Source organism: Talpa occidentalis, unplaced genomic scaffold (genome assembly GCF_014898055.3).
Source record: "Talpa occidentalis isolate TD23 unplaced genomic scaffold, MPIMG_talOcc4v2.1 talOcc4.13, whole genome shotgun sequence".
NCBI lineage: Eukaryota > Metazoa > Chordata > Mammalia > Eulipotyphla > Talpidae > Talpa > Talpa occidentalis.
In genome coordinates, this window is record NW_023601322.1 from 71,602,147 (window position 1) to 71,624,758 (window position 22,612).

The 22,612-nt window shown below is 47.8% G+C and overlaps 1 protein-coding gene across 5 annotated transcripts in view; it reads right to left on the reverse strand.

The window, feature by feature from the left end:
* Positions 1-22,612, reverse strand: part of SLC25A48 (solute carrier family 25 member 48) — a 274,610-nt gene that overhangs the window by 17,525 nt on the left and 234,473 nt on the right. For all 5 annotated transcript variants that reach the window (XM_054694374.1, XM_054694372.1, XM_037509266.2 and 2 more), the window contains exons 7-9: positions 21,079-21,122; positions 12,157-12,228; positions 9,869-10,127 (exon numbers count right to left, since the gene is read on the reverse strand). In XM_054694374.1, the coding sequence (XP_054550349.1) occupies positions 9,869-10,127; positions 12,157-12,228; positions 21,079-21,122 (375 nt within the window). The remainder of the gene's footprint in view (positions 1-9,868; positions 10,128-12,156; positions 12,229-21,078; positions 21,123-22,612) is intronic.

Consider the following 22,612-nt stretch of genomic DNA (forward strand, 5'->3'; position numbering starts at 1 on the left):
TGGTGACCCTTAAAAACTAACTTGGGAGGGTGCTGGCTAGTAGCTCTTATATAACTGAACTCTGTGGACTTGCAGGTGGTGTGTGCAAGGAATCTGAGGACAAAGGTGAGGAGCTGGGTCAGTACGCCACTGACTTTCAGTCTGAGCTGAGAGTCATGAACCTCCAGGGCCTGAGCTTGGGGCTGTACACATGCGCATGAAGGGATACACATCAGGTATATTTTCTTCTAGATGAAATGTACTGTTTCTCTAATTAAACTTTTTAAAATGAGAATTACATTATGAATCAAATTTTGATCATTTCTAATCATTAGTGCTTTGCCATTCATGACCATTTTTTTTTTTCTGCTGTCCCCTCTAAAACAAACGCCTGTTGCCTTTCACTATGATAGACATGGACTATATATCCCAAACACCCAGGATGCCTGTGGTTTTCTTTGTTTTCCAAAATTCAGTTGGGATCAACCTAAGCCCTCTCTACCAAAACCAACAGGATGTTCAAAGTAATAGAATCAGCCCCCTGCCCCCACCTTTGCCCCATGCCTGACTTCTCCTGGGAGCAGGGGAAAGTACTCACAGTATAAGAAGACCCTTCTTCTAGGACCCTCCCTTGTCCAGCTGGGTTCCTGCCAGGTCTCCTCAGAATGCCTGCCGAGGCTGTTTGGCTCCACTGCTCTGCACCAGTGCCTGGTGCATTGCTGGCTTCCTGCCTGGGCCAGGAAGACCCTCGGAAGGCAGGCACCCCTGCAAGGGAGGAGGCTTCTAGGTTGTCGAGTCCTAACGGGTACTCATGTAGCCAGATTTTAGCGGGGGAGAGTCATTCCACCTCATAAAGACTGAACCAGCCCAGAAACATGCTGGGGTCTCCATAGATCTGTCACTATTACCCTTCTGCTCAGAACCCAGGGACCTAGCCACAGCATGCTTTGGTGCCATTCTCACACACAAATATAAGTTCCATTTCTTCTCCTTTCTCAAACAATGCTACTCAGTCTCTTCAATGTGCCAAGACTTTGGAAACAGGAGAGTTCAATGAGCACAATGGTTGGTCATTGTTCCACTGAGGCAAGGAGCTCACAGGTATACAAGGGTCTGACCACTCGCTGGACCTCCCGTGTGTGATGGGGACACAACACCGTTTCTCAAGAGGGCACTTTTCTTTAGAAATTCTTGATAAATCAGCCATCCATAAATGAAGCTTGCTGGTCCCCAGTAAGAGATGTGCAGGCTCTCAAGTGGAATTTGGGAATGTGGAGCCATTTCAAGGAATCCCCAAATCCATAAACATTATAGATCAATAGAATTTCTAAAATATTTCACATTTACTTGTAAGATCTTTTTTCTTTTATGAGTAGATTATGGGAAATATGATAAAAATCAACTTGACTACACTAGGAATCCATGACAGCTTTTTTTTTAAGTTTTATTTTTTAGTTATACGATAGCTGGGGTACAGTCCAGAGGCACGGGAGGGTGAGAGATTCACCAGAGACAGAGTGGGGAGCAGAACAGGCAGACAGACCGAAAGCACTGCTGAGGGGAGAAGCAGGAGGGTCAGGAGAGGTCTGCTGCGCCATGTGGGAATCTCCCTGGCTGGCTGGGAATCAAACCCACTCTGCAGAGGCTGCGGGCAGCTTCACAGCACTGTACTCAACCCGCTGCACCACCGGGGAGGCCCCCATGACAGTTTCTTAACATCTGTGTGTTCTTCATGTACTGACACTTGCAGTACAGCTGCTATTCTCAGGGTTGAATCCCATTTTATATACTAAAAAGGCACTTTTAAAAAATGCTGGGAGCCCCCAGAGGCCATGCCTCCTATTCCAGTCTGTCTTGTTTACTGAGCATATTGTTTTGCCCTGCCAGATGCAGTGAGTTTTGTGATGACAAGAACTTCACAGTGTCACCTGTCCCAGAGGTGACCTGTGCCTGACACTGAGCCCCTATGTGCTTTGGTATCCATTCAAAGAACACTTGGGCATCTGATGGGGCAGTTCTCAGCATTAGAGCCTCCCAAAATTTCACCTCCTATCCATGGCATTCAGCCAAGCCTTAGCCCTGCCTGGCCCCTGTGCCAGAGGCTGTAGATACTGAAAGAAACTTCCAAATCCTGGTCCCTGTGACTGCACTGCTCTGAGATGCTGTGGAAATCTCCACTAATGGATCTGCATACTCCAGCAGATAGCCTGGGTGTAACCTCTGTACTTTGGTTAGAGCAGGCTGGTGTACCCCTCAGCTCACTTCCCCATGATCAACTGTGCAATTCTTCCCCAGTTCCTGTTTCCAAAGATTTCAGCAGTTTCTTCAAGTTCTGAGAAGTTCACAATAGGCACATGGTTTAGCAGAAAAAGCCTTGGATGAGGAGCAGCCAGGATTTACGTTGCTGCTCAGTTTCTATTTACTGTACAATTGGGTGCAAAAGACTCAACCTCACTGGTCCTCAGTTTCGTTATCAGCTACAAAAAGGGAAGAATAAGAGCTTCCCCAGCTCATTTGGATTTTGTGAAAATTAAGCTTGAATGTTGGCAAACGTACTTTATTAAAATGTATATTGTACAAATGTACTTTACTCTGGGCAAATAGTTATCATTCCTATTTTTATTACCCTGTCCTGATGTGACTCCAGATTCTGGAAGCCTTGGACCTGCCAACCTCAGGCAACTGTGGCTTGCTGTCAAACCTGCTGTGGGAGATTATGGATGCCCACACATAGCCAAGAACTATCAATATTGGCATCAAGTCCAGAAAACAGACAATGCTTGCTCTTTTCCCTTATTCAAAGAACAAATGAATGTATCACCAATGTATGTATAACTTGCATAATCACATGATATATTATGTGCACCTTCAAGAATCTCTGGTAGCTAAATGGGACCACAGTTTGAAAAACACTAGTCAAAATGCACAGAACTCAAAGACTACTCTTGAATTACATGACTGTATGCCTGGCCTCTTTGCAAACCTCCCTCTACGTTTGGGCTGCCATTGCTCCAGCCCTTACTTCCTATTAGCCTACTAGCACTCTACTTGAGAAGGTGGCCCAGAATATATAGTCCTTACTTGTCTCTAGGTTTTTTATGTACTTTGTCATACTTTAAGGATTCCCATCCTCCTACCTTCTTTAATTATTGAAAGGAGTAATGTGTGTCCCTTGAGGGAGATTAGCATCAATAATTCCTGCCCTGCACCAGGAAAATCTTAGAAAATCTGCTGTATCAGAAGGCTGTTCCTCCCCAAGGCCAACCTGCCTGGAGAGAGTATTTTTATTGGCAGGCACATGTGTTTATGGTAGCAATAAAACTATGTTACCAGAGAAAAACTGGTATTTTCATCACTTCTCAGGAACAGTTGGTGACCTTCCCAGCCAGACATTTCTGAAGATTAAGGGAAACCAGAGAGATGGTTCTGCCTTACTTTCTTCGTGTGAGGACTCTGAGGCTCAGTCAGTCTTGTGTTCTGGCCCTTGGTTGATGATCTTGCTGTTCTTCCTCTGCCTGCTCTTCCCATCCAGCCTATCTTGTCTCCTCTTGGCATGTCCAGAACTAGAAACTTCTCAAATCCTGGCCACACACTGTTGTCTTTATTAATTCAGGTTATTTTGAATGTGGTAGAGCTGGGCCTTCAGATGCAAGCCCTGCAGGTGGGGAGACTAAAGTCTCCTTTTGGCCTTAAAGTTCTCTCTGAAATTGTTCCTTCATTTCTCTTTCCCAGGTTGGAAAAGAAAGGCTTTTTCCTTCTCCATCCCTTTGTCCCAATTTCAGCCCAACTTCACCCTATCTCTCCACTTCACCATTTCTCAGGACTCAGTTTCCAGGGGCTGTGGAGTTGGATGGCCTGGGACAAAGTCCTGCCTCATCAATATCAGCTGTATGAGCATCAACAAACTACACAAACTGGACCTTAGTCCAGCAACCCACCTGTAAAATAACAGAAATAACAGAAACGCCAGCAGAGGGTGTTTTGTAGACGTGCCATGACAACGGGTGTGTGTTAGTGTCATGGCTCTCTGCTCCTCCCCAGCTCCTTTGCTCAGTTAACATTTATCCCCATCTACCCTTTCACAGCTCACCTTGCCATCTGCATCTAATATCATAACGTCAAGTGTCACTTCTAAGTCACACAGCTGTCCATACCTCAGCCCTGACCTTCCACATACAATGCTCACATACAACCACATGACCCAAGCCAAACTCTGCTGGTTCTCACTCAAGCCTGCCTCCAGCCTAAGCACCAGCCAGGTTCCAAAATCGCAGCAGTGACAATAGCATTGGTAGATCACCTGCTCAGTGTCACTTCATTTGTCATGTAATTCCCCATATGGGAGGCCGTACCTCCTTCATAGTCACTCTGCTCAAAATCCTGGCTCACATTCTCTCTCTCCTGCTTGCCCCACTGATTTTCCCATCATCCTTGCCTCTTCAATCTGCCACTGTCCTCTGTTTCCATGCCCACTACCCTGGCTCAGGCATCCCCGGCCTTTCACCTGGCTTGTGGCAGCAATCTCCACGTCAGTCTCCCTGTCATCACCATTCCCACCCCCTTTCATCCCTTCCCAAGGCCAGATCCATGTTCTCATTGCACAGGATTGTTCTGGCATCCAAAACACTTCACTGCCTGTTGAGTAGCATCTAAACAATCCTCTACTATGAAATCCCAGCTCTTCACAACTCATTCTGCATCTTCAGAACCACCCATCCCCACCTTGTATGTGTGCCTTAACCTGCCACTGGCTGCCTTTCGCTGACATTGACTTTTACTGTTCCCTCCATTTGAAACACCTCTCCATCCCCATGTCTCCACCTCCTAGTCCTAGCCAGTGTTCAAAGACCTCATCTATGGTCACTTCCTCTCTGGCACCTTCCTAATTTACAGAGGCAGAGTTTGAGGTTCCAGAGCCTTCCACTGGCCCTTCTCATTCTGCTACACATTTCATTCCTACCAGACTGCATGCTCCCTGAAGGCAGGAACTATGTATCAGCTACCTCTGATTTCCTTTGACTCTGAGCAAGGGCTCAGGAAGTGCTTGTGCATGAATCAGTCAAAGAGTAACTTCAAACACTCAGCCCTCTGCCTCCAGCTGGACCTGGTGAAATTACGAGGATGGTCAGCACAGAGTTAACGCCCAGTCTTCCTTCTGTCCCCCAAACTCTGGCCTCCTGTGGTGTCAAGGGCTTTGTGATCTGCATGTTAATTAGGCTCTTAGTGAAAACACAGACTTGAAAGCTCTCAGATGGGGGAGGAGTGAATGTCATTGACCACTGGCCACCAGGATGTGACTTGGCCCAGGCAGCAGAGGAACTCTTGGCCTCTGAGACCATAGTCCTGGCTTTCAGCTCAGGCCCAGCAGGGTACCCAGTGAGGTTCATGCCACACAAAGGGAACTGATAACTTTTAAGAGGGAGGGATTTTTCACAAGTGCCTTACTATCAAGGGTACACCCCCCTGAACTCAGGCCAGCTCCTCCCCGCCTGCCAAGTTGGAAGAGCTTTCATGAGCAATAACTTGTTTAGTATGCAACGGGAGTTAGTGCCAAATGGAAATTCCCTTTAAACTTCAGCAACTGTGAGGTAATTTGGTAAAACATTGCTGTATAACAATTGCACAATATGTACCAAGAATCTTAAAAATGACCCGCTCATGAATCAAAGAGCCCACACATTTAGGGAAATAACCCTAAATGAAGGCAACTCTTTGTGAAAAACTTTGCTGATCACATCACAATTTTTAAAGTAGGAAAACAACCTAAACTGTAACCTAGTAAACAATCTAAATATGCATTAGTAGGAACATTGGGAAATCTTGAGTTGACTAATATTATAGCTGACACTGATTTTGTGTTTTCCACATGCCAGATATTTTGCTAAGTTCTTCATGTATAATACTTGATCCCCTTTTATCCTAGTTATGAGACAGTTACTATTGTTAGCCCTACTTTGCAGATGAGTAAACTGAGACTTTGGCCATTTTAGGTTTGTTGTCTAAAGTTTCCTGGCTCTGCTGGAGCAGGTAGCTTAACTCCAGAAACTAAATTATTACCACACTACATCACCCCTCTCAACATGTGTGTGTTTTGGTGGAATATTGTACATCTATTTTAAATATTATCTACCTACTTTAATCATGTTTATGCTATTTTAATAACATGGAATGGAATAGTTTCTCTTATAAAATTCAATTTAAAACCAGATATGGGGCCTCCCTGGTGGCGCAGGCGGTTGAGCGCAGCGCTGTGAAGCTGTCCACAGCCTCTGCAGTGCCGGTTCGATCCCCACCGGCCTTGGAGTAACCCACACGGCGAGTAGATCTCTCCAGTCTGGCCCGCTGCTCCCCTCAACAGTGCATTTCGTCAGTCTGCCTGTTCTATTTCCCGCTCTGTCTCTGGCAAATCCTCTCACCCTCCTGCGCATCTGGCCTGTACCCTGGTTCTTGTATGAATAAATAAATCTTTAAAAAAAAAAGATATGAAATTATCTCTATAACATAGTACAACCTCTTAAAAGATTTAATCTTGTATATAGAAAAAGAAAAGGAAACATGTGAGTGTGTTAACAGTGACTGTATTGGGGTAGATGGGTATTTTCTCCTTCTACACTCAATATTTTATGTCACGTACAGTTTCAACTATGGGCCACCATTAATGGACAGTTAGGGTGAACTCACTGGCTCTATATTTGCAAGTTGCACCTCAACCTGACCTTTGCCATATGGCTATGTGGGCAGTCTCTATGGTCCCTCGTCACCATCCAGAAAGAGGACTGGTAACTCTGAGATAAAGCTAAAGGCATGAACAATCCCACAAGCCTGGCCTGGGACTGCCTGAAAATGATCTCAGCAAGTCACCATGCAGATTGGGCCTGACCCAGAGCACAGACCACAGCTTATAACCAACCCTAGTCCCACAATCAACCATATATTGCTTTGGGCTGCATGGTATGGTGTTTGTCTGTGCTTGCTTTCCGTTTTAATTGAATTATGTGACATTTTCCAATAGAAAGACCCCAAAGAAAAATCCAGCTTTCTGTTTTCTTTTTAAAATTCAGTAGATTTAGGCTCAATGGCAATAGTCAGCTAGAACAGGCAACATAGTCACCCCTCAGACAGGACATGGGCCCAGCTGCCATCATGCCCACCACTTCCCAATGCCTCCCAGATGCCAAAGCTAACACATGTGCTTGAGTTACTGCTTTTTTAATAAGGGAGTGACACGGAAAGTGAGATATGTGCTGTGTTCACATTTCAAGCAAAAGAGGAAAAATGGGGCCTCCCCTAGTGGTGCAGGTGATTGAGCGCCGTGCTGTGGAGCTGTCCGCAGCCTCTGCAGTGCCGGTTCAATCCCAGCCAGCCGCCGAGGGTCCCACATGGCACGGCAGACCTCTCCTGTCTCACCCATGGCTCCCCTCAGCAGTATATTTTGTTAGTCTGCCTGTTCTGCTCCCTGCTCTGTCTTGGTGAATGTTCTCACCCTCCCGCACATCTGGCCTGTACCCTGTTCTTGTATAAAGAAATAAATCTACAAAAAAAAGAGGAAAAATGAAATATAGGTTAGGAGGGCTGTGGGTGTCAAGAAAAATGAAAAAGGGTACATATTTCAGACACCTCTGCTCATTGATGTCAGATTCATTGTGGTTCCAATGAATCTTTGTTTTTCTACCTCTATCTTAGAACCTCTAGCTCTATCTCAGGAAGAAGATAAAAGAAAACTACATCCTTTCTCATTTCTCTGGAAAGATTCTTGGCAGAAAGTACTGCCTGGTGATCCTTTGCCTGCCTCCCCAGTAACTGATTCTCCCTAACATCTGTAATCACCAAAAACTTCCCCCCAAGCAGCTGGGGTAAGAGGCAAGGAAGAGTGGACTGTGCAGAGTAGCTGCCCCAAGCCATAGAACTGGAACCTTCCCTTGGCACCACTAGCCATGCCACTTACTTGAACAATGTCATTTTGGAGACTGACTCCCAGCTCAATTCCACCCTTAAAATTTGAAGCTGGTTTTGTGCATGATGATATTGTGCAAAGGCTCAAGTGTTAGGAAAGGTGCCAAGGTTTCAGCTTCTATAAAGTCCTAAGGCAGAAGCAGCCCCATTGGGCGCTGAGCCAGACTACCTGAGTTCCTAGATCAGCTCCACCAGCTATGATGACCTCAGGCAGGTGTCCTAAGGCAGGTTACAGACCTTCTCTGTGCCTCAGCCTCGCCTTCATAAATGTATTGGAATTGGGTTGTTGTGAAGACCACACATAGATGAAGCTCTTAGTACAGGGCCTGGCACATGATAAGGGCTAAGTAAGTGCAGGCTACTCAACCCCAGCACTGTGCCCCCTCTGCTTAGCACAGATCAGAGGTTTGACGGCACAGATAAGGTGAACTCTGCCATCTTGGTTTGTACCTTCCCTCCACTCTCTGGAGTAAATTGTCTTTTCTGCACCTTCAGCTAAGCCTGTGGGCCCAGGTGCTCATGAGTTAAAACTTCACAGGCCTGAGAAATGATACCTGTAGGATTCTCCCTTAGCTTTTCATCAAAAGCCCTCCCAAAAGAACAGTTTTCTGGCACACAGCAGGTGCATAACTATTGTGCGTTGGGTAAATGAACAAGGCTACTAGCCACACCAGCCTCACACTGTCATGGATTAAATGAGAAGGTGCACACGTGGCACTTAACGACAACAGGCCCATGAAGAACACTTAACTTTGGCAGCTGCCAATGGTGACTGCTTGGCTCCCTAAAATTGGCTAGTTCCTGCACAGTCATCTTTGGGGCCCTTGGGTTTGGCTATTCCTCAACTGTCTCCCTCTTCCCTCCAGTCTCCAAAGGTTTTCACTTGCCTCTGGACTCCATGTAGCTCATGTTTTAGCCTGTCAAGTTGGTCACCATTCTAGCACTTTCTGCAGGGAAGGTGGGGGCGGATGAGGCCAAGAGAGGATGGAAGATAACACTGTCAAGGAAGCTCACTGACTGATTTGTCTGGAAAGGCTTTCACATCTCCCTTGGTATTCAGGCTGGCCGCATCCCCTCCCCCATATACATGTAAGTCCATCCCTCAGAAAAGGAGACTGAAGAAGAAGCATTCCAAGAACCAAACCACAGGCTATTGAAATGTGACTTTTCAGACCCTAGGTTTGTCTTTCCGCTAGAGGTGGTACTTTCTACTGCACTGCCAGTGCTATCCGGATCATATATTTGCCTTTATTGAAAGGAAAAGAGGTAGAATCTTCCTTTCCTTCACAGCATAGGGGCAGGAGTGGCTACATGGCACACTGAGAAGTGGAGTTCAAGGCCAATGCCAAGGGCAAGGAGCAGTGGGGTGAGGTAGAAAAGGGGCTCCTTCATGCCTGGAGCCAGTCCAGATACAGCCCCCCCATTCCCTTACTGTTGGGTATGCGGCAGGCATGCTTGGAGTCCGTGCTTTGGAGTAAGACAGATGTGGGTTTGAGACACCAGATCCTTTCTTTGATTTAATGTTCTACTGATGCCCTTTTTAAATCCCTAGTTTTTGAACAAGAAACCCATTTTCATTTTGCACTGGGTGTCGCAAATTATGTCACAGGTCATCATTGACCAGTCATTAATTGTGTGTCCTTGATGAAGTATCTTAACCTGAGGGAACCTCAGTTTTCTCAACTGTGAAGTAACAGTAATAACCACCCCTGCCTTACAGAATAGTCAAGGATGAGCTATGAGACCACATACGGAGTCCTTGCAGGACCCAGCATCAAGTAAGTACAGAGCCAATGACAGTTACTACTATGGACAACATTATAATAACCACAGGCTATTATGTGACAACGCAGACACCCCGCTCAACAAAAAGTATGCTGACAACTGTGTCTCAGACCGAGAGACCAGGACAGGGGCCCCGGCCTTGGCCTCTTACCTCCCCGAAATGGCTGTGTTTGCATCTGCAGTCGGATCTTGATTAGGTCCACAGGCGTGCCCAGCCCGACAGAGACCAGACCGGCCACCGAGCTGGCCAGGATCAGGTCAGACAGCCCACGGGCTGAATTGGCCTCAGGCTCCCTGCTGTGGTGCTGGCTGAGGAACCTCTTTGTGTTACTGAAGACCCCAAACACCACTGAGTTGTAGACAGCGATGCTGGCAAGGGGGAAGGACATGCCCTTGAAGAAGCCAAACACCTGTGGGGAAACCCAGTGGAGGCAGCATGAGGGCCGGGCTGTGCACAAGAAGGGAGCCGACCCCACCCCACCCACCCACCCCAGCTGCCCCCTGCAAAAGTTAGAGCCCAGCCCCCACCCTTGTGATGTCTGCAGAAAAGATAAGCCAATATGCCTCTGAACACAACACGACTGCCATGTGGGAGGAGAGGGGAACTGTGAGGGCCGGGCATTCTGGCCCGGAGGAGAGTGGGTTTGCTCCCTGGGCAGTGCCGGCTGAGCGGGAGCTGTCCTCGCCCCCACAGTATAGTGCTCGGGGGCTGGGAAGCCTTCACGCTGTGGCTGAGGGTGAGCCTGTGGAGCCCGCAGGGTGTGGGCTTGTCAAGCACCGCAGACACCCTCTTCTTTTGCCCCTCAAACAAAAGCGTGCCCAAACACTTGCCATGTGGCAGGCCCCGGCGGACAAGCATAAGGAAGGAATTCTCCCCGCCACTACTGGGCTCACAGTCTGAGGCAGGGAAAGGGGGAGAGGACCTGGACAAACTGACAGGCAATTAAAATACAATGAGCTAAACTTAGAGGTGAGGGGGTAAGAAGAACCCACCCTGAGGCGCGCTGTAGATGGGTATCCCAGGGTGTCTCCTGGCTGACTATAGGAGAGGGGTATGTCCAGCAGGCAGAGGAAAAGGCTTCTGTTCATACACAGGATACAGAAGGCTGAGGTCAGCCTTTTTTGACTGCATTCTCAGCATCACGTATGCTCCAGTGAAAGCTAGAAAATTCTATAGGCCTTTGGAGGAGCCAGAGTAGCACATGTGTTCCAGCCCCGTGTCTGAGATGGAAAAGTATCAGGAAGCTGTCATACAAACTCCAGGTTGCATGCAAATCTGCTCATCCAGACCTAAGCATGTGCACCCTGTTTGCTAGAGGCTCACTGATAAAGGGACGCCACACACACACACACTCACACACACTCACACACACTCTCTCACACATACCCTGCTTGGGCTCTTCCTCAGCTATATTGGGATGAAGCTTGACCCTGAGCTGCTCTGTTCCCGAGGAACACCCTTGGTGCTGGCAGGAGCCCTGGGGCTAGCACAGTGGCTGGCAGGCACTACGGCGTGTGTGCCAAAAAGGAGACCCAACGGCTGCTTTTCAAGGCACTGAGGAGTTGCACATCACTGAGAACAGCTAGTGCTAGGTTCACAGTGCTCACTCTGATTTTAAAGGCCCTCATCCGGAGAGTACAAACAGCACTCTGACACTTCATCTCAGGAGAAGCTCCTGGAGCAGGCAGGAGATTCCTGAGTCCCAGGGCATCCGCTACGAGGGAGCCTGGTGGACACAGAGGTCAGTCGTAAGGTCACATTTCTAGTAATTCCAGGAAAAGCTTTTGGCTGCCACAGGATGGATGTGACCGTTTCTTTACTCAACAATTCCCTTCATTCTGAATTTTAAAAATTACTTTAAATCCCCCAAAGAGGGGTCTTAGGAAGTCTCCTGAAAGCTAATTTGCTAATTCTCAAGAAGAGCATTTTTTTGATGTGTCTTCTACAAGATTGCAATCAAACTTTGAAAGGAAAAACCTTGTCTTCATCTCGCGTGACCTGTGGTGCAAGCCAGCTCCGGGCATCTGGAACCAGAAGCCCCAGTTCTCACTGCTCACTGATAAAGGGACGCCTGTGAGCACATGGTTCATGGGCCACACATTGGGTTTTGAGAAACTGACCAGACACCCTGTTTTTGCAGGAATTTTCCACACTGTGGTTCTAAATTCCTCTGATTTTCTCCAGAGAGTCAGTTACACAAAACCAGTTTTTTCCCCAGGGACATCACCCTAGGTGCCAGGGGTAAGTTTAGGTGACATGTAATGTTTGAGGTGTGGTATGACAGGAGAGGGGCAACTGAACCAAAGTGATAAGCAGGATCCCACCTGGTGTGCTGGTGTGAGGGCTGTGGCCACTGTCCCCAGGCCAGACAGGGTTTCACCCCATTTCAGGGGAGGCCCAGGCGGGTTGGTTCTAGCCGCCCCTGAAGAGGTACTTACACTCTCCTTCCTGTATACCGTGCGGATGCAGTTGAGGGTGTTCCCGTAGCCCACGCCGGCCTGCAGGCGAGCCTGTGGAGAGAGGCAAGGATGTGAGAGCCCAGGCAGAGGTGCTGCACATCTCCATGGCCCCCGAGACGCCGAGCATCTAGCACTGAGGCCCAGAGAGGAGAAGGCCCTGCCCAAAGTGGCATGGCCAGTAAGGGGGTTTGGGTTTCAGTTTGCCTGCCAGGCTGGCTCAGTCCCATACCTGCACTACCTTCCTCCGTGTCCCATACAGGTCTTGCTAAAGCAGCAGCTCTCCTGCACCGAGAGAAGAACAAAGACCAGTTTGTTGCTCGAAACAATCTTGTTCGGAGGTGTATGATCCCTGCTTCTTAAAAACCAAACACAGCTCTGTCCTACCTGCTGCCCATCATTCTGTCCTAAATATTCCCAGAATGACCTGATCTTCTCACCCTCGGACCACGTATCTCTCACCTGGGTGATAGCCTAGTCCCAGCCTGGCTTTCTTGCTTCCAACTCCTTCACCTGCGTCTACACAACAGCCAGACCCATCTTTTCCGAACAATAATGAATCTCATCATTGCTGTTTAAAGCTCCCCAATGACTCCCATTAGAATAAATACCACACTCTGGACCAGCACCCAGGAAGCCCTCACCCACACACGTCACTTCCTCTGTTTTGCAGTCCTCCATGCCCGCCACATGTCCTTGGGGCATAAATTCTTTCCCACTTTCAGAATATCTGGCCTATTGTTCCTCTCCCCTGGTTTTCCCCTACCTCTTGCACATCTTTGGGGTCTGACTTGCAATCTTGTAATGGAGATATCTGTTTGTCTGCTTACTTGGGGCTTATTTGGGCTCTCCTTCTAGGGCAGGGCTGTTTCTACTTCCCTTTTATCCCCAGAGCCTGCCTCAGCTCTGGCACACGTTGGCTGAAAAGAGGCCAGATGGTGCGGCATCCTCTTACTGAAGTTGGTTCTGGTGACCAATGGGCAGCAGTTAATAGAAACAGAGGGACTGAGTAAGCCCACCAAAGTGCCCAGGGCACCCCCCGACCCTGGTCTCAGAGGGTTCCTCTGCTTTTATGGCATGCAGCCCATCCATTAAAACTTTCTCAGCACCACAACATGCTGTGGATGGTAGGAAGGAGCAGTAGAGTCACACACATAGAGGAGACACGAACCCTGCCACCCAGAACCCAGCCTTCACTGAGGAACTAAGACCCAGGGTGCAGGCTAAGGCTTCACCCTAACAACCTGAGCTGTAGATAAGTCAGAAGGCCCTGAAGAACACACAGCACAAAAGTGATCTCTAGGGAGAAAATCATGGGTGATGTTCTACTGCATTGAACTTTCCCTTCATTTTCCAACTATCCCAAAATAAGAGTTGTTTCCATTATTTTTAGCTTATAAAATTAAAAAGTAATTTTATGTGCACAAATAACATAAAAACACATTCTCTTCATAGAAAAAAATTCAACAGTACACATAAGACTAAAGCCTCCTTTGGCTCATTCCTCTCCCTCATCTCTCCTCTCCCCTGAGCGCATAAGCACAGCTATTAGAATGGCTAAGAGGGCCTCCCTGGTGGCGCAAGAGGTTAAGATGCAGCACTATGAAGCTATCTGCAGCCACTGCAGCACGAGTTCAATCCCTGGCCAGGGAGCTACCCACATGGAGCAGCAGACCTCTCCTGACTCGCCTACTGCACCCCTCAGCAGTGTATTTCAGTCAATCCACCTGTTCTGTTCCCTGCTCTGTCTCTGGTGAATCCTCTCACCCCCCCACACCTCTGGCCTGTATCCCAGTTCTTATATGTATAAATAAATAAATCTTAAAAAAAAAAAAGATTGGCTAAGAGCTTGGCAGGCACTCATCTAAATAGTTTTATAAACATAGATAGCCTAGAAACTATGTCATGCTCGTAAAGCTAAATGGTATCACACTCTCCCTAAGTATTATTTTCATTATCAGAGAGCTGTAATTATTGACTCACTCCGCCAATATTTATTGAGTACATGTTTTATAATAGTCACTGTTACAATCTCAGGGAATCCAGCAGTAAAGAAAACAAATTCTCTGCCCTGGTAGTACTTGCAGAGAATTTGGAAAAGACAATCAATAAAAAAATAATTCCCAAGTAGGGAGCCTCTCCAGTGGTGCAGCGGTTGAGCGCCGCACTGCGAAGCTGTCCGCAGCCGCTGCAGCACTAGTTCGATTCCCCGCCGGCCAGGGAGAACCCCACATGGCGCAGCAGACCTCCCCTGCCTTGCCCGCTGCTCCCCTCAGCAGTGTCCTTGGTCCATCTGCCTGTTCTGCTCCCCGCTCTGGCTCTGATGAATTCTCTCACCCTCCTGCGCTTCTGACCTGTACCCTAGTTCTTATATAAAATAAATAAATAAATCTTTAAAAAAATAAACATTCAGAAAAAAAAAATTCCCAAGTAAATACACGATGACAGCTATGAAGAGCAATAAGCAAGGACCAGAAAGGATGGGTAGTAGGGAAGGAAAATTAAATGTTATATTGGGTGGTGGGGAAGAGGCCCAGGAAGATGTAACAAAGTGAGAACAGAGTCTTCACTGTCTTGATAAACGGAAACACAGAAGTTTAAATTGGGATGGGGTATCCCTCACCGGAGTTAAGATACCGTGGTGCCAGAGGAGGTGGGGGCAAGGCTCTGCTCGCTCTTTCTGCCCCACCTAAGGCTGGTATGAGGCTGCATACTCTCCCCTGACCCTCACCTCGATCAGAGCTGCCCCTGGGTAATGAATCTACAAAACCCTTTAGCCCCCAGAGGGGTCAAGTTCCCACTGAGATGGTTGAGTGGCTGATCACTCAAGCAGAGGGTACATGGGGGACTCAACCCAAGAGCCTAACTCAGATCACACAAGTTTTAGAGCCTTGAACGAAAGATCAGCAACCTGCCGAGTCCTTAGGAGGCTACCTCGAGCACAGCTAGCAGCCAGCTCAGGGCTCCAGCGCTTCAATTACAATAGGAGCTGGCATTTAGTGTGCACCAACTGCATACTTGGGCAAGCACTGGGCATCTTACAGCACTTATCCCACAAAACTAATCTAATTTGCAGATGAATAAATCTGACTCCTTGGGCTAATTTCCTTGGGCTAATTGTTGCTATAAGAAATTACTAAGTGGGGCCTCCCTGGTGGTGCAGCGGTTGAGCGCTGGCTTGCGAGGCTGCCTGCAGCCTCTGCAGCACCGGTCCGATTCCCGGCCTCCGGGCAAGGGTCCCACATGGTGTGCAGACCTCTCCTGCTGCCTGCTGCTCCCCTCAGCAGTGTACTTCTTCAGTCTGCTTTCCGCTCTGGCTCTGGTGAATTCTCCCGCCCTCCCGCGCTTCTGACTGTACCCAGTGCTTGTATAAATAAATAAAATAAATCTTTTTTTTTTTTTTAAAGAAATTACTAAGTGGCTTAAAATAATGTCAATTTATTGTCTTACAGTTCACTAGTTGGTCTAAAGGTATCTGTGCTCTGATGAGAGACCCTAAACCAGGCACAAACCCCATATGTACCAGTGCCAGGAGCCAGGTGAGAACCCTGATCTCAGCTCCACTACTACTGAGCAGCCAGTGGGCAGCTCTCCCCACTGAGGAAGCAGAGACCTCAGACCCGCCTCCTTCTAGGTGGGTCCACATGTGAGCCCTGAGACTTCAGACAAGTTCTCCCTTATCTTTCCACAACCAGTATGTGTGTGCTCATCAGGGCAGGAACAGCATGCTTGTCACTCTGCCCTCAGTGTTATGGGGACAATGTTCATGACAGCCCTACTGGGAGACTAAGGAAGGTAAAGGGCTGTGCCCAGGGTCACAAAAGAGTAGGGAGGCTGGGACTGGACTCTAGATTATTCTGACTGGTAAGCTTTTTTGCAGGCCTTTCTCAGGGGATAGTGACTCTAGAGAAAATGTCAGCAAAAGGAGGGAAGAATGTTTGGAGGGAGAAATAAGGCCCCTGGCACATTCCGGGGCTGGGCCCAAAGGCAGGTCACATAAGCTGATGTTGCCAGGCTGGAACCCTCCTTGGAGGCCCTCGCCTTGAATGAAGAGTTTTCTGGATCAGGAAAGGTCCCCTCCAGAGGCTCAGAGTGCAGAGAGAAGAAGGCAGACAACCACAGTGTTTTCAGGTGACATGGGGCCACGACTGGGCACGAGAGAGAGCGAGAAAGAGAAATGGCAACATGCTGCAGGCCCTGTGGAAGCAGCAGAGGGGAGCTGGTCTCCACCACGCTCCACCAGCCCCTGGCCAGGCTGGGGCGAGGGGAGAACACTCCACCAGGGAGACAAAATTTCCTGTGTCAGGAATGTGGCTGAAAGGCCACCAAGGCAGGGATCGGACCTGCTTAGTCCACCAACGTCTTGGCATCCGCACAACACCTGCACAGAGGAAGCATCCAGTACATGTTTGGTGTGAGTAAAAGGCAGGGCCTATGTGAAGGGCACAAAAAACCAAGACATATCTTCACTGGCCTGTCAGTGTCCAGAATTCTACTACCAAACGATTTCTAAAAAGACCTTGGCAAAAAAGACCTTGGCAAACAGACTCATATCGAAAATGACAACAATGATGATAAGAAAAGCACATTAACATTAGGACTCCTTGCCAAAGCAACCAATTTCTTATCCACTAACACTATTTGATTGGTGAACTGAAAAAAGGGAAAACTGAAAAGAGATACCCCTAAGCCTTTCCTTTCTACATTATCATCCGTTCACTTGATCTTTGATGGATGAATATTTTGCCTTTGAAGACCACAATGGATTTCCCTGAGCAAACCACTATTTTTAGCCTTTCCTTTTAAGTCACAGAAACTTCAAGATATTTGTCATTTATGAAGCGACCCCATAAAATTGTCTGTGCTCTCCTCAAAAGGATATGTCCAAGTCCTAACTCTCCATACTTATGAATTTGACTTTATTTAGAAATAGGGTCTTGGCAGATGTAAATTTAGGGTCTCGAGATGAAAGAAATCATGCTGGTTTCTAAAGCCAACGACTAATGTCCTCATAGGAGAAGGGAGAGGGAGCTCTGGCGCACAGAGGTAATGGGGGGAAAGTGATGTGAAGACAGAGGCAGAGATGGCGGGGTGGGGGGCAAATTCATATAATGCCAAGGATAGCCAGCAGCCACTAGGGCCAAGGAGAATGGTGAAGAGACCCCCCACTCCCACCTCAGGGCCTCCAGAAGGAGCCAACCCTGACAAGACCTTCATTTTGGACTTCTGGCCTCCTGAACTGAAAAAGCATTTCTGTTGTTTTACTCCACTTGGCTTGTGGCAATTTGTTACAGCAGCCCCAAGCAGACTAGGACACCACCCAGTTTTTTGTAGTTCAATCTCTCACACACAATTCAACAACTGTTTGTTACTTTTTACAACAACTATTTGTTACGATTCACTTTTCCACATTTGGCACCCAGAGACGGTGAGAAACTCCAGGGTCAGCCAACTGAAGAAGTCACTCAGGATGACTGTTTGCCTTTTTTTTTTTTTTTAAAAAAAAAAAGATTGATTTATTTATTTATACAAGAACCAGGGTACAGGCCAGATGCGCGGGAGGGCGAGAGAATTCACCAGAGACAGAACAGGGAACAGAACAGGCAGACTGATGAAATACACTGCTGAGGGGAGCAGGGGGCAAGACAGGAGAGGTCTGCCACGCCATGTGGGACCCTCGCAGGGCGGCTGGCATGAAACCGGCACTGCAGAGGCTGTGGACAGCTTCACAGCATGGTGCTCAACCACCTGCGCCACCAGGGGAGGCCCAACTGTTTGCCTTTTGAGGGATCCTCATAGTCCTCCAAGAGACAAAGGCAGAGACTTCATTTAAGTCAGAAGATTTTAAATACACTTTCCAAACCTGACTGAGATCCAGATAGACATTTACGCATGATACGGAAATAAGAAAAACTTAATCAATATCGAATGGTGTTGCTCAAATAGCAGCTACTGATTCTGAATGCTTACTAGATACGGGGAATGACACACCAATGCATGTTTACCCTGCAGGCTAGAGATTTGTGCCCTATTTAACAGAAGGCTGTGCAAGCAGGAAATGGTGAAAACAGGATACAGATCCGGAATCTGTGTGACTCCAAAGCCATGCTTTCTGGCTACTTCCCAAATCATCACACTGTCCTGGACAAGTATGTCAAATGAACTTCTGATGCAGCAGACCAGGAACAGGTGAGGTGAATTTGGGGGAGGATGGAGAAGGCCAGAAACACCCCGGACACTCAGGGAGATGTGGAGAATGTCTCCATGAGTCTTCCAAGTCTCCTGAGGCCCAGCCCCTAAAGAGGTATACAGCAGGCTCCCTGGACCTAGCCAAGGTATAGCCAAGATAGCCGCTCATTCAGTAGGTGCTCCCACCAGCTGTGCTAGCTAAGCCTTGAATGGGGGTGTCAGAGGCTGACAGCTGCCGGGAAACTGGTCAGCCATGGATGGGGGAGAGAAAAGAGAGCGCAGCAGGCATCCCAGGGCCTGACTTGGTTCTGGAGAGCCCTGGGGAGGGTATGGCATGGGCCTACCTCTTGGCAGCAATGGTCCAGGCTTGATACACTGGTCAGTCCACTTTGGGCACGGCCAGACCTTACTGCCCTTCTCATTGAATTCTGAGAGCCAGCACTTGGATATGTGTGGCTGGTAGAAGGGAAGTGGCAAGACCCCAGTGCCCCTCACCCCCATCCCAATCTGCTCAGATTTCTCCCAGCACCATGCTATATCCCTTGCTCACCTCTCCAGATACCCACTGGCCCTCTTTGTTTTCGTGGAGAGCATACTTCAGTCCTGTTCACCCTTTGGCCTTTGCTACTTGTCCCTCTGCCATAAGCACACTGGCTCCAGCTCTGCATGTTACCCTCCCTTGGGTCATTTGGGTCTCATCTTAGCTGCCTCCTCTGCAAAGAGGCCATTGCTGGCCCTCTGGCATAGAGAAGCCTCTAGTCCCAGCCTCTGTCATCACCTATGTTCTTGTCTCCCCAGCATCGCCACTGCTTGCAAATGCCTTGTGCACTGATTGCATTCTGTAATCATTGTCTATCACCCCCTCCCCTTAGACTGTCTCCCTCACTGCTGAATCTTCAGAGCCTAAATTAGCTATAGAACTTGGCAGATATGCTGAATGGCTGGATGGTTAGAAGGCTTGGTTCTCTCCCTCCCAATACCTGCCTTCCTCCACTGCTTCTCTTGGGGTTTTGAGCAGAAGGTTGGCATTGAAGTTTTTCCTGACAAACCAGATCCTTCATCCTTAACAGTCTTTGATCCATAAGGATCACCTACTCACACAAGTCGGAGGCAGGGGTCTGCCTGGAGCAAATATACCCCCTTGGGGCTTAAGACTGGTGCTACCCCTGCTTGGCTGGTAGGCCCCAGGGCTTGCCCCTAGGCCTACATTAACTGTGGGATTGGGCCAGCCCTCAGAAGCCCTGCCACAGAACCCATAGCCAGCTGAGCTTGTTTTTAATGCATTCGCTGTCCCACTCAGGCTTTGTGGAGCTCCATGTCTGGAGAATCCTATGGGCTATAGCCTCAGGGGCCAGGGGCCTGTAGCAATGGCGTGAAGCACTTCTGCAAGAAAGTGGCTGAGACCACCTTTCTTCATTCAGGAAACAACTGCTGGGCTCTGTTCTGTTCCAGGAACTCCAAACGTGGAGAAGACACTGGGCAGTGAGGCACAGGTCCAGGAGCCAAGTTTACTTTGGGTTTTGAGCCCCAGTACTGCCACACCCCAGTTCTGAGGTTTGGAGGAGGTTCCTGAACTTGTTCCTAGGAAACAAGGGGGTGATTATACCAGCCCCAGGAGGGTAGGAGTAAGCCTGTGACTCACCACTCTGTGTCCAGCAACCAGCACCAGACCCTGCCTTCCATCTCCCTTAGACTCCCCTTGTCCACTAAAGTGTTTCTTCAACCATTTAAGACCTTGCCATCGAAAAGAGAGCAAGCTTGGGCTCTGATCTAGGAGGGGCCTTGGACAGGCATGGAGGAATACTGAGGGGAAAGGCAATTTGCAGCAGCCAATTGACACAGTACCCAGAAGGTTCCTCTCTGCAAGATCCAGGCAGAGTTGATTCTGAAGTTAAGGTTGAGGCTGCACTATTTAAGGCCATGTTCTCAGGGCATGGTGCTGGGTCTTGCTCACCCCTGGGGACAAAGAGGGTCCCTTTGCAGCATCTACTCTTCAGTGCACTAAGTAGCTGTGAAATCTGAGACAAGACCCTTTCCCCTTCCAAGTCTCAGTCTCCACATTTGTAGAACAAGTGGGTTCTTGGAAGAGCCCACACGAGATACCCTGCCTGTGCCAGAATATTCACACTCCACGTGCATCATCGGTGGTTTCCCATTCTCAGCCTATATCCAGAGTCCTCATGTGAGATGTGAGGTCTATGAAGATAGAGTGCTCACCTCACCTCCCTTTCCTGGATCCCAATCCTTAGCTGTTGTCAGAAGCCCAACATATCAGCAAATCTGGCCATTTTGGCCTTTCCTGGGCAGAGTCCCCATCTCAGTGCCTTTGCTTATGCTGTTCCCTGAGCCTAGAATACCTTTCCCAATCACCTGCAACCCAAGCTTAAATTCTGGGCTCAGATGTCATCTCACACATGAAACCTTCTCTGGTTCCTTGAATCCACAGGGATTTTCAGGGGGACACCCACAGTGCCCAAACCCCCTCCCCCAACCTCATGAGGACCTGGAGGCAGAAAAGGGGCAGTCACAACAACAAAATCACTGCCAAGTAAAGAGGGTCGAGCCATTCCAAACCAGGCCTCCTGGCACCACTCCCCATGGGCTAGCACAAAGAGCCTGCCCTGGGCTGGTGACTCCCCGGGGATCAGAAACAGCTGACACAGTCCTAGGAAACACACTCACTCCAGGAGGTAATGGCTAACAAGGCTACTGTACCTTGACCGTGTCCAGAGGGTGGCCGATGATGACACTGGCTGCACCTATGGATCAAGAAGAACAACTGGTCACTCAATCCTTGCACTCCTACCTAGTACCAGTGGACTGTTGGGGCAGAACAGAGGGCTAAGGCACTTATATCTACAAGGTCAACGGCTATTTTCCAGAGGGGACCACAATGTACTAAATAAGGCAGAGTAAATGGAGTAAAACCTGGACCCTGACTTAAGAAATGAGCACCCCAAGAAAGGAAGGTGAACCCCATAGAACCCTTATCTTATACCATATATAAAAATTAACTCAAAATAGATCAAAAGCCCAAGTAAAAGCACCAAAACTATAAAACTCATATAACTAAAACATAAGGGGAAAAATCTTCATGACCTTAGATATGCAATAGATTCTTAGATATGACACCAAATCCACAATCAACAAAAGAAAAAATTAGGTATCATAAAAATTTAAAGTTTTTGTGCATCAAAGGATACAATCAAGAAAGTGAAAATAACCTACAGAGTGGGGGGAAATATTTGCATATGGTATATTTGATAAGGATCTGGTATCCAAAATGCATAAAGAACTCTTACAGCTAAAAAAAAAAAAAGTTAAGTGAGCAAAGGACTTGAATAGACATTTCTCTATATAACAATGACCATCAAATACATGGGAAGGTGCTCAACATTACTAATCATTAGGGAGATGCAAACAAAAATCAAAATGAGATTTCCTTCACACCCACTGGGTTGGCTATAATAAAAATTAAAAAAAAAAACAAAAAACAACAGTGTTGGCAAGGACATGGAGAAATTGGGACATTTTTCCAAAACAGTTGCTGGTGAGACAGTTTGACAGTTCCTCCAAAAGTTGAACATAGAATTCCCATGAAACTGAGCAATTCTGCCCCTGTGTCCCCCCAAAAAACTGAAAACAGGCACTGAAAAAAGTACCTGCACACACATGTTCATAGAAGCACTATTCACAAGAGCCCACAGGGAGAAATGCCCCAAATGTCCATCCTGGAAGAATGGACAAACTGCTAATTTCATACCATGGAACATTATTAGACACAAATAGGAATGAGGTGCTGATACATGCTGTGATGTGGATGAATATTTAAAACATTATACTAAGTGAAAGAGGCCAGACCCCCCCAAAAAAAAAACCATCAATGGTCACATTATGTGACTTGATTTATTTTCTTTTTTTATTACATTCTTTTTTATTTTTAATGATGAGCCATTATTTTGCATCCTTGTTTATTTTCTCACAATCTAGGATTTCTCCCCTTAGGTGTGGTTACCAGAGTTTTCCCACACCCAAGCTCTCATAGACCTCCACCATAGTCCACTGTGTTCTCCCCTCTGCCTCAGCAACTGGCTTTTCCCTAACCTGGCCCCTAACCTCCCCCGTTCCCCATTTTGGAAGAGGGGCTGCCAACCACCCAGTTTCTGATGATGTTCTTAGATGGGGCAAGAGGAGTATTTTACAATAAGCAAAGTCCCTCAAAGTGCCCCCATCCCGCCCCACCAATAAC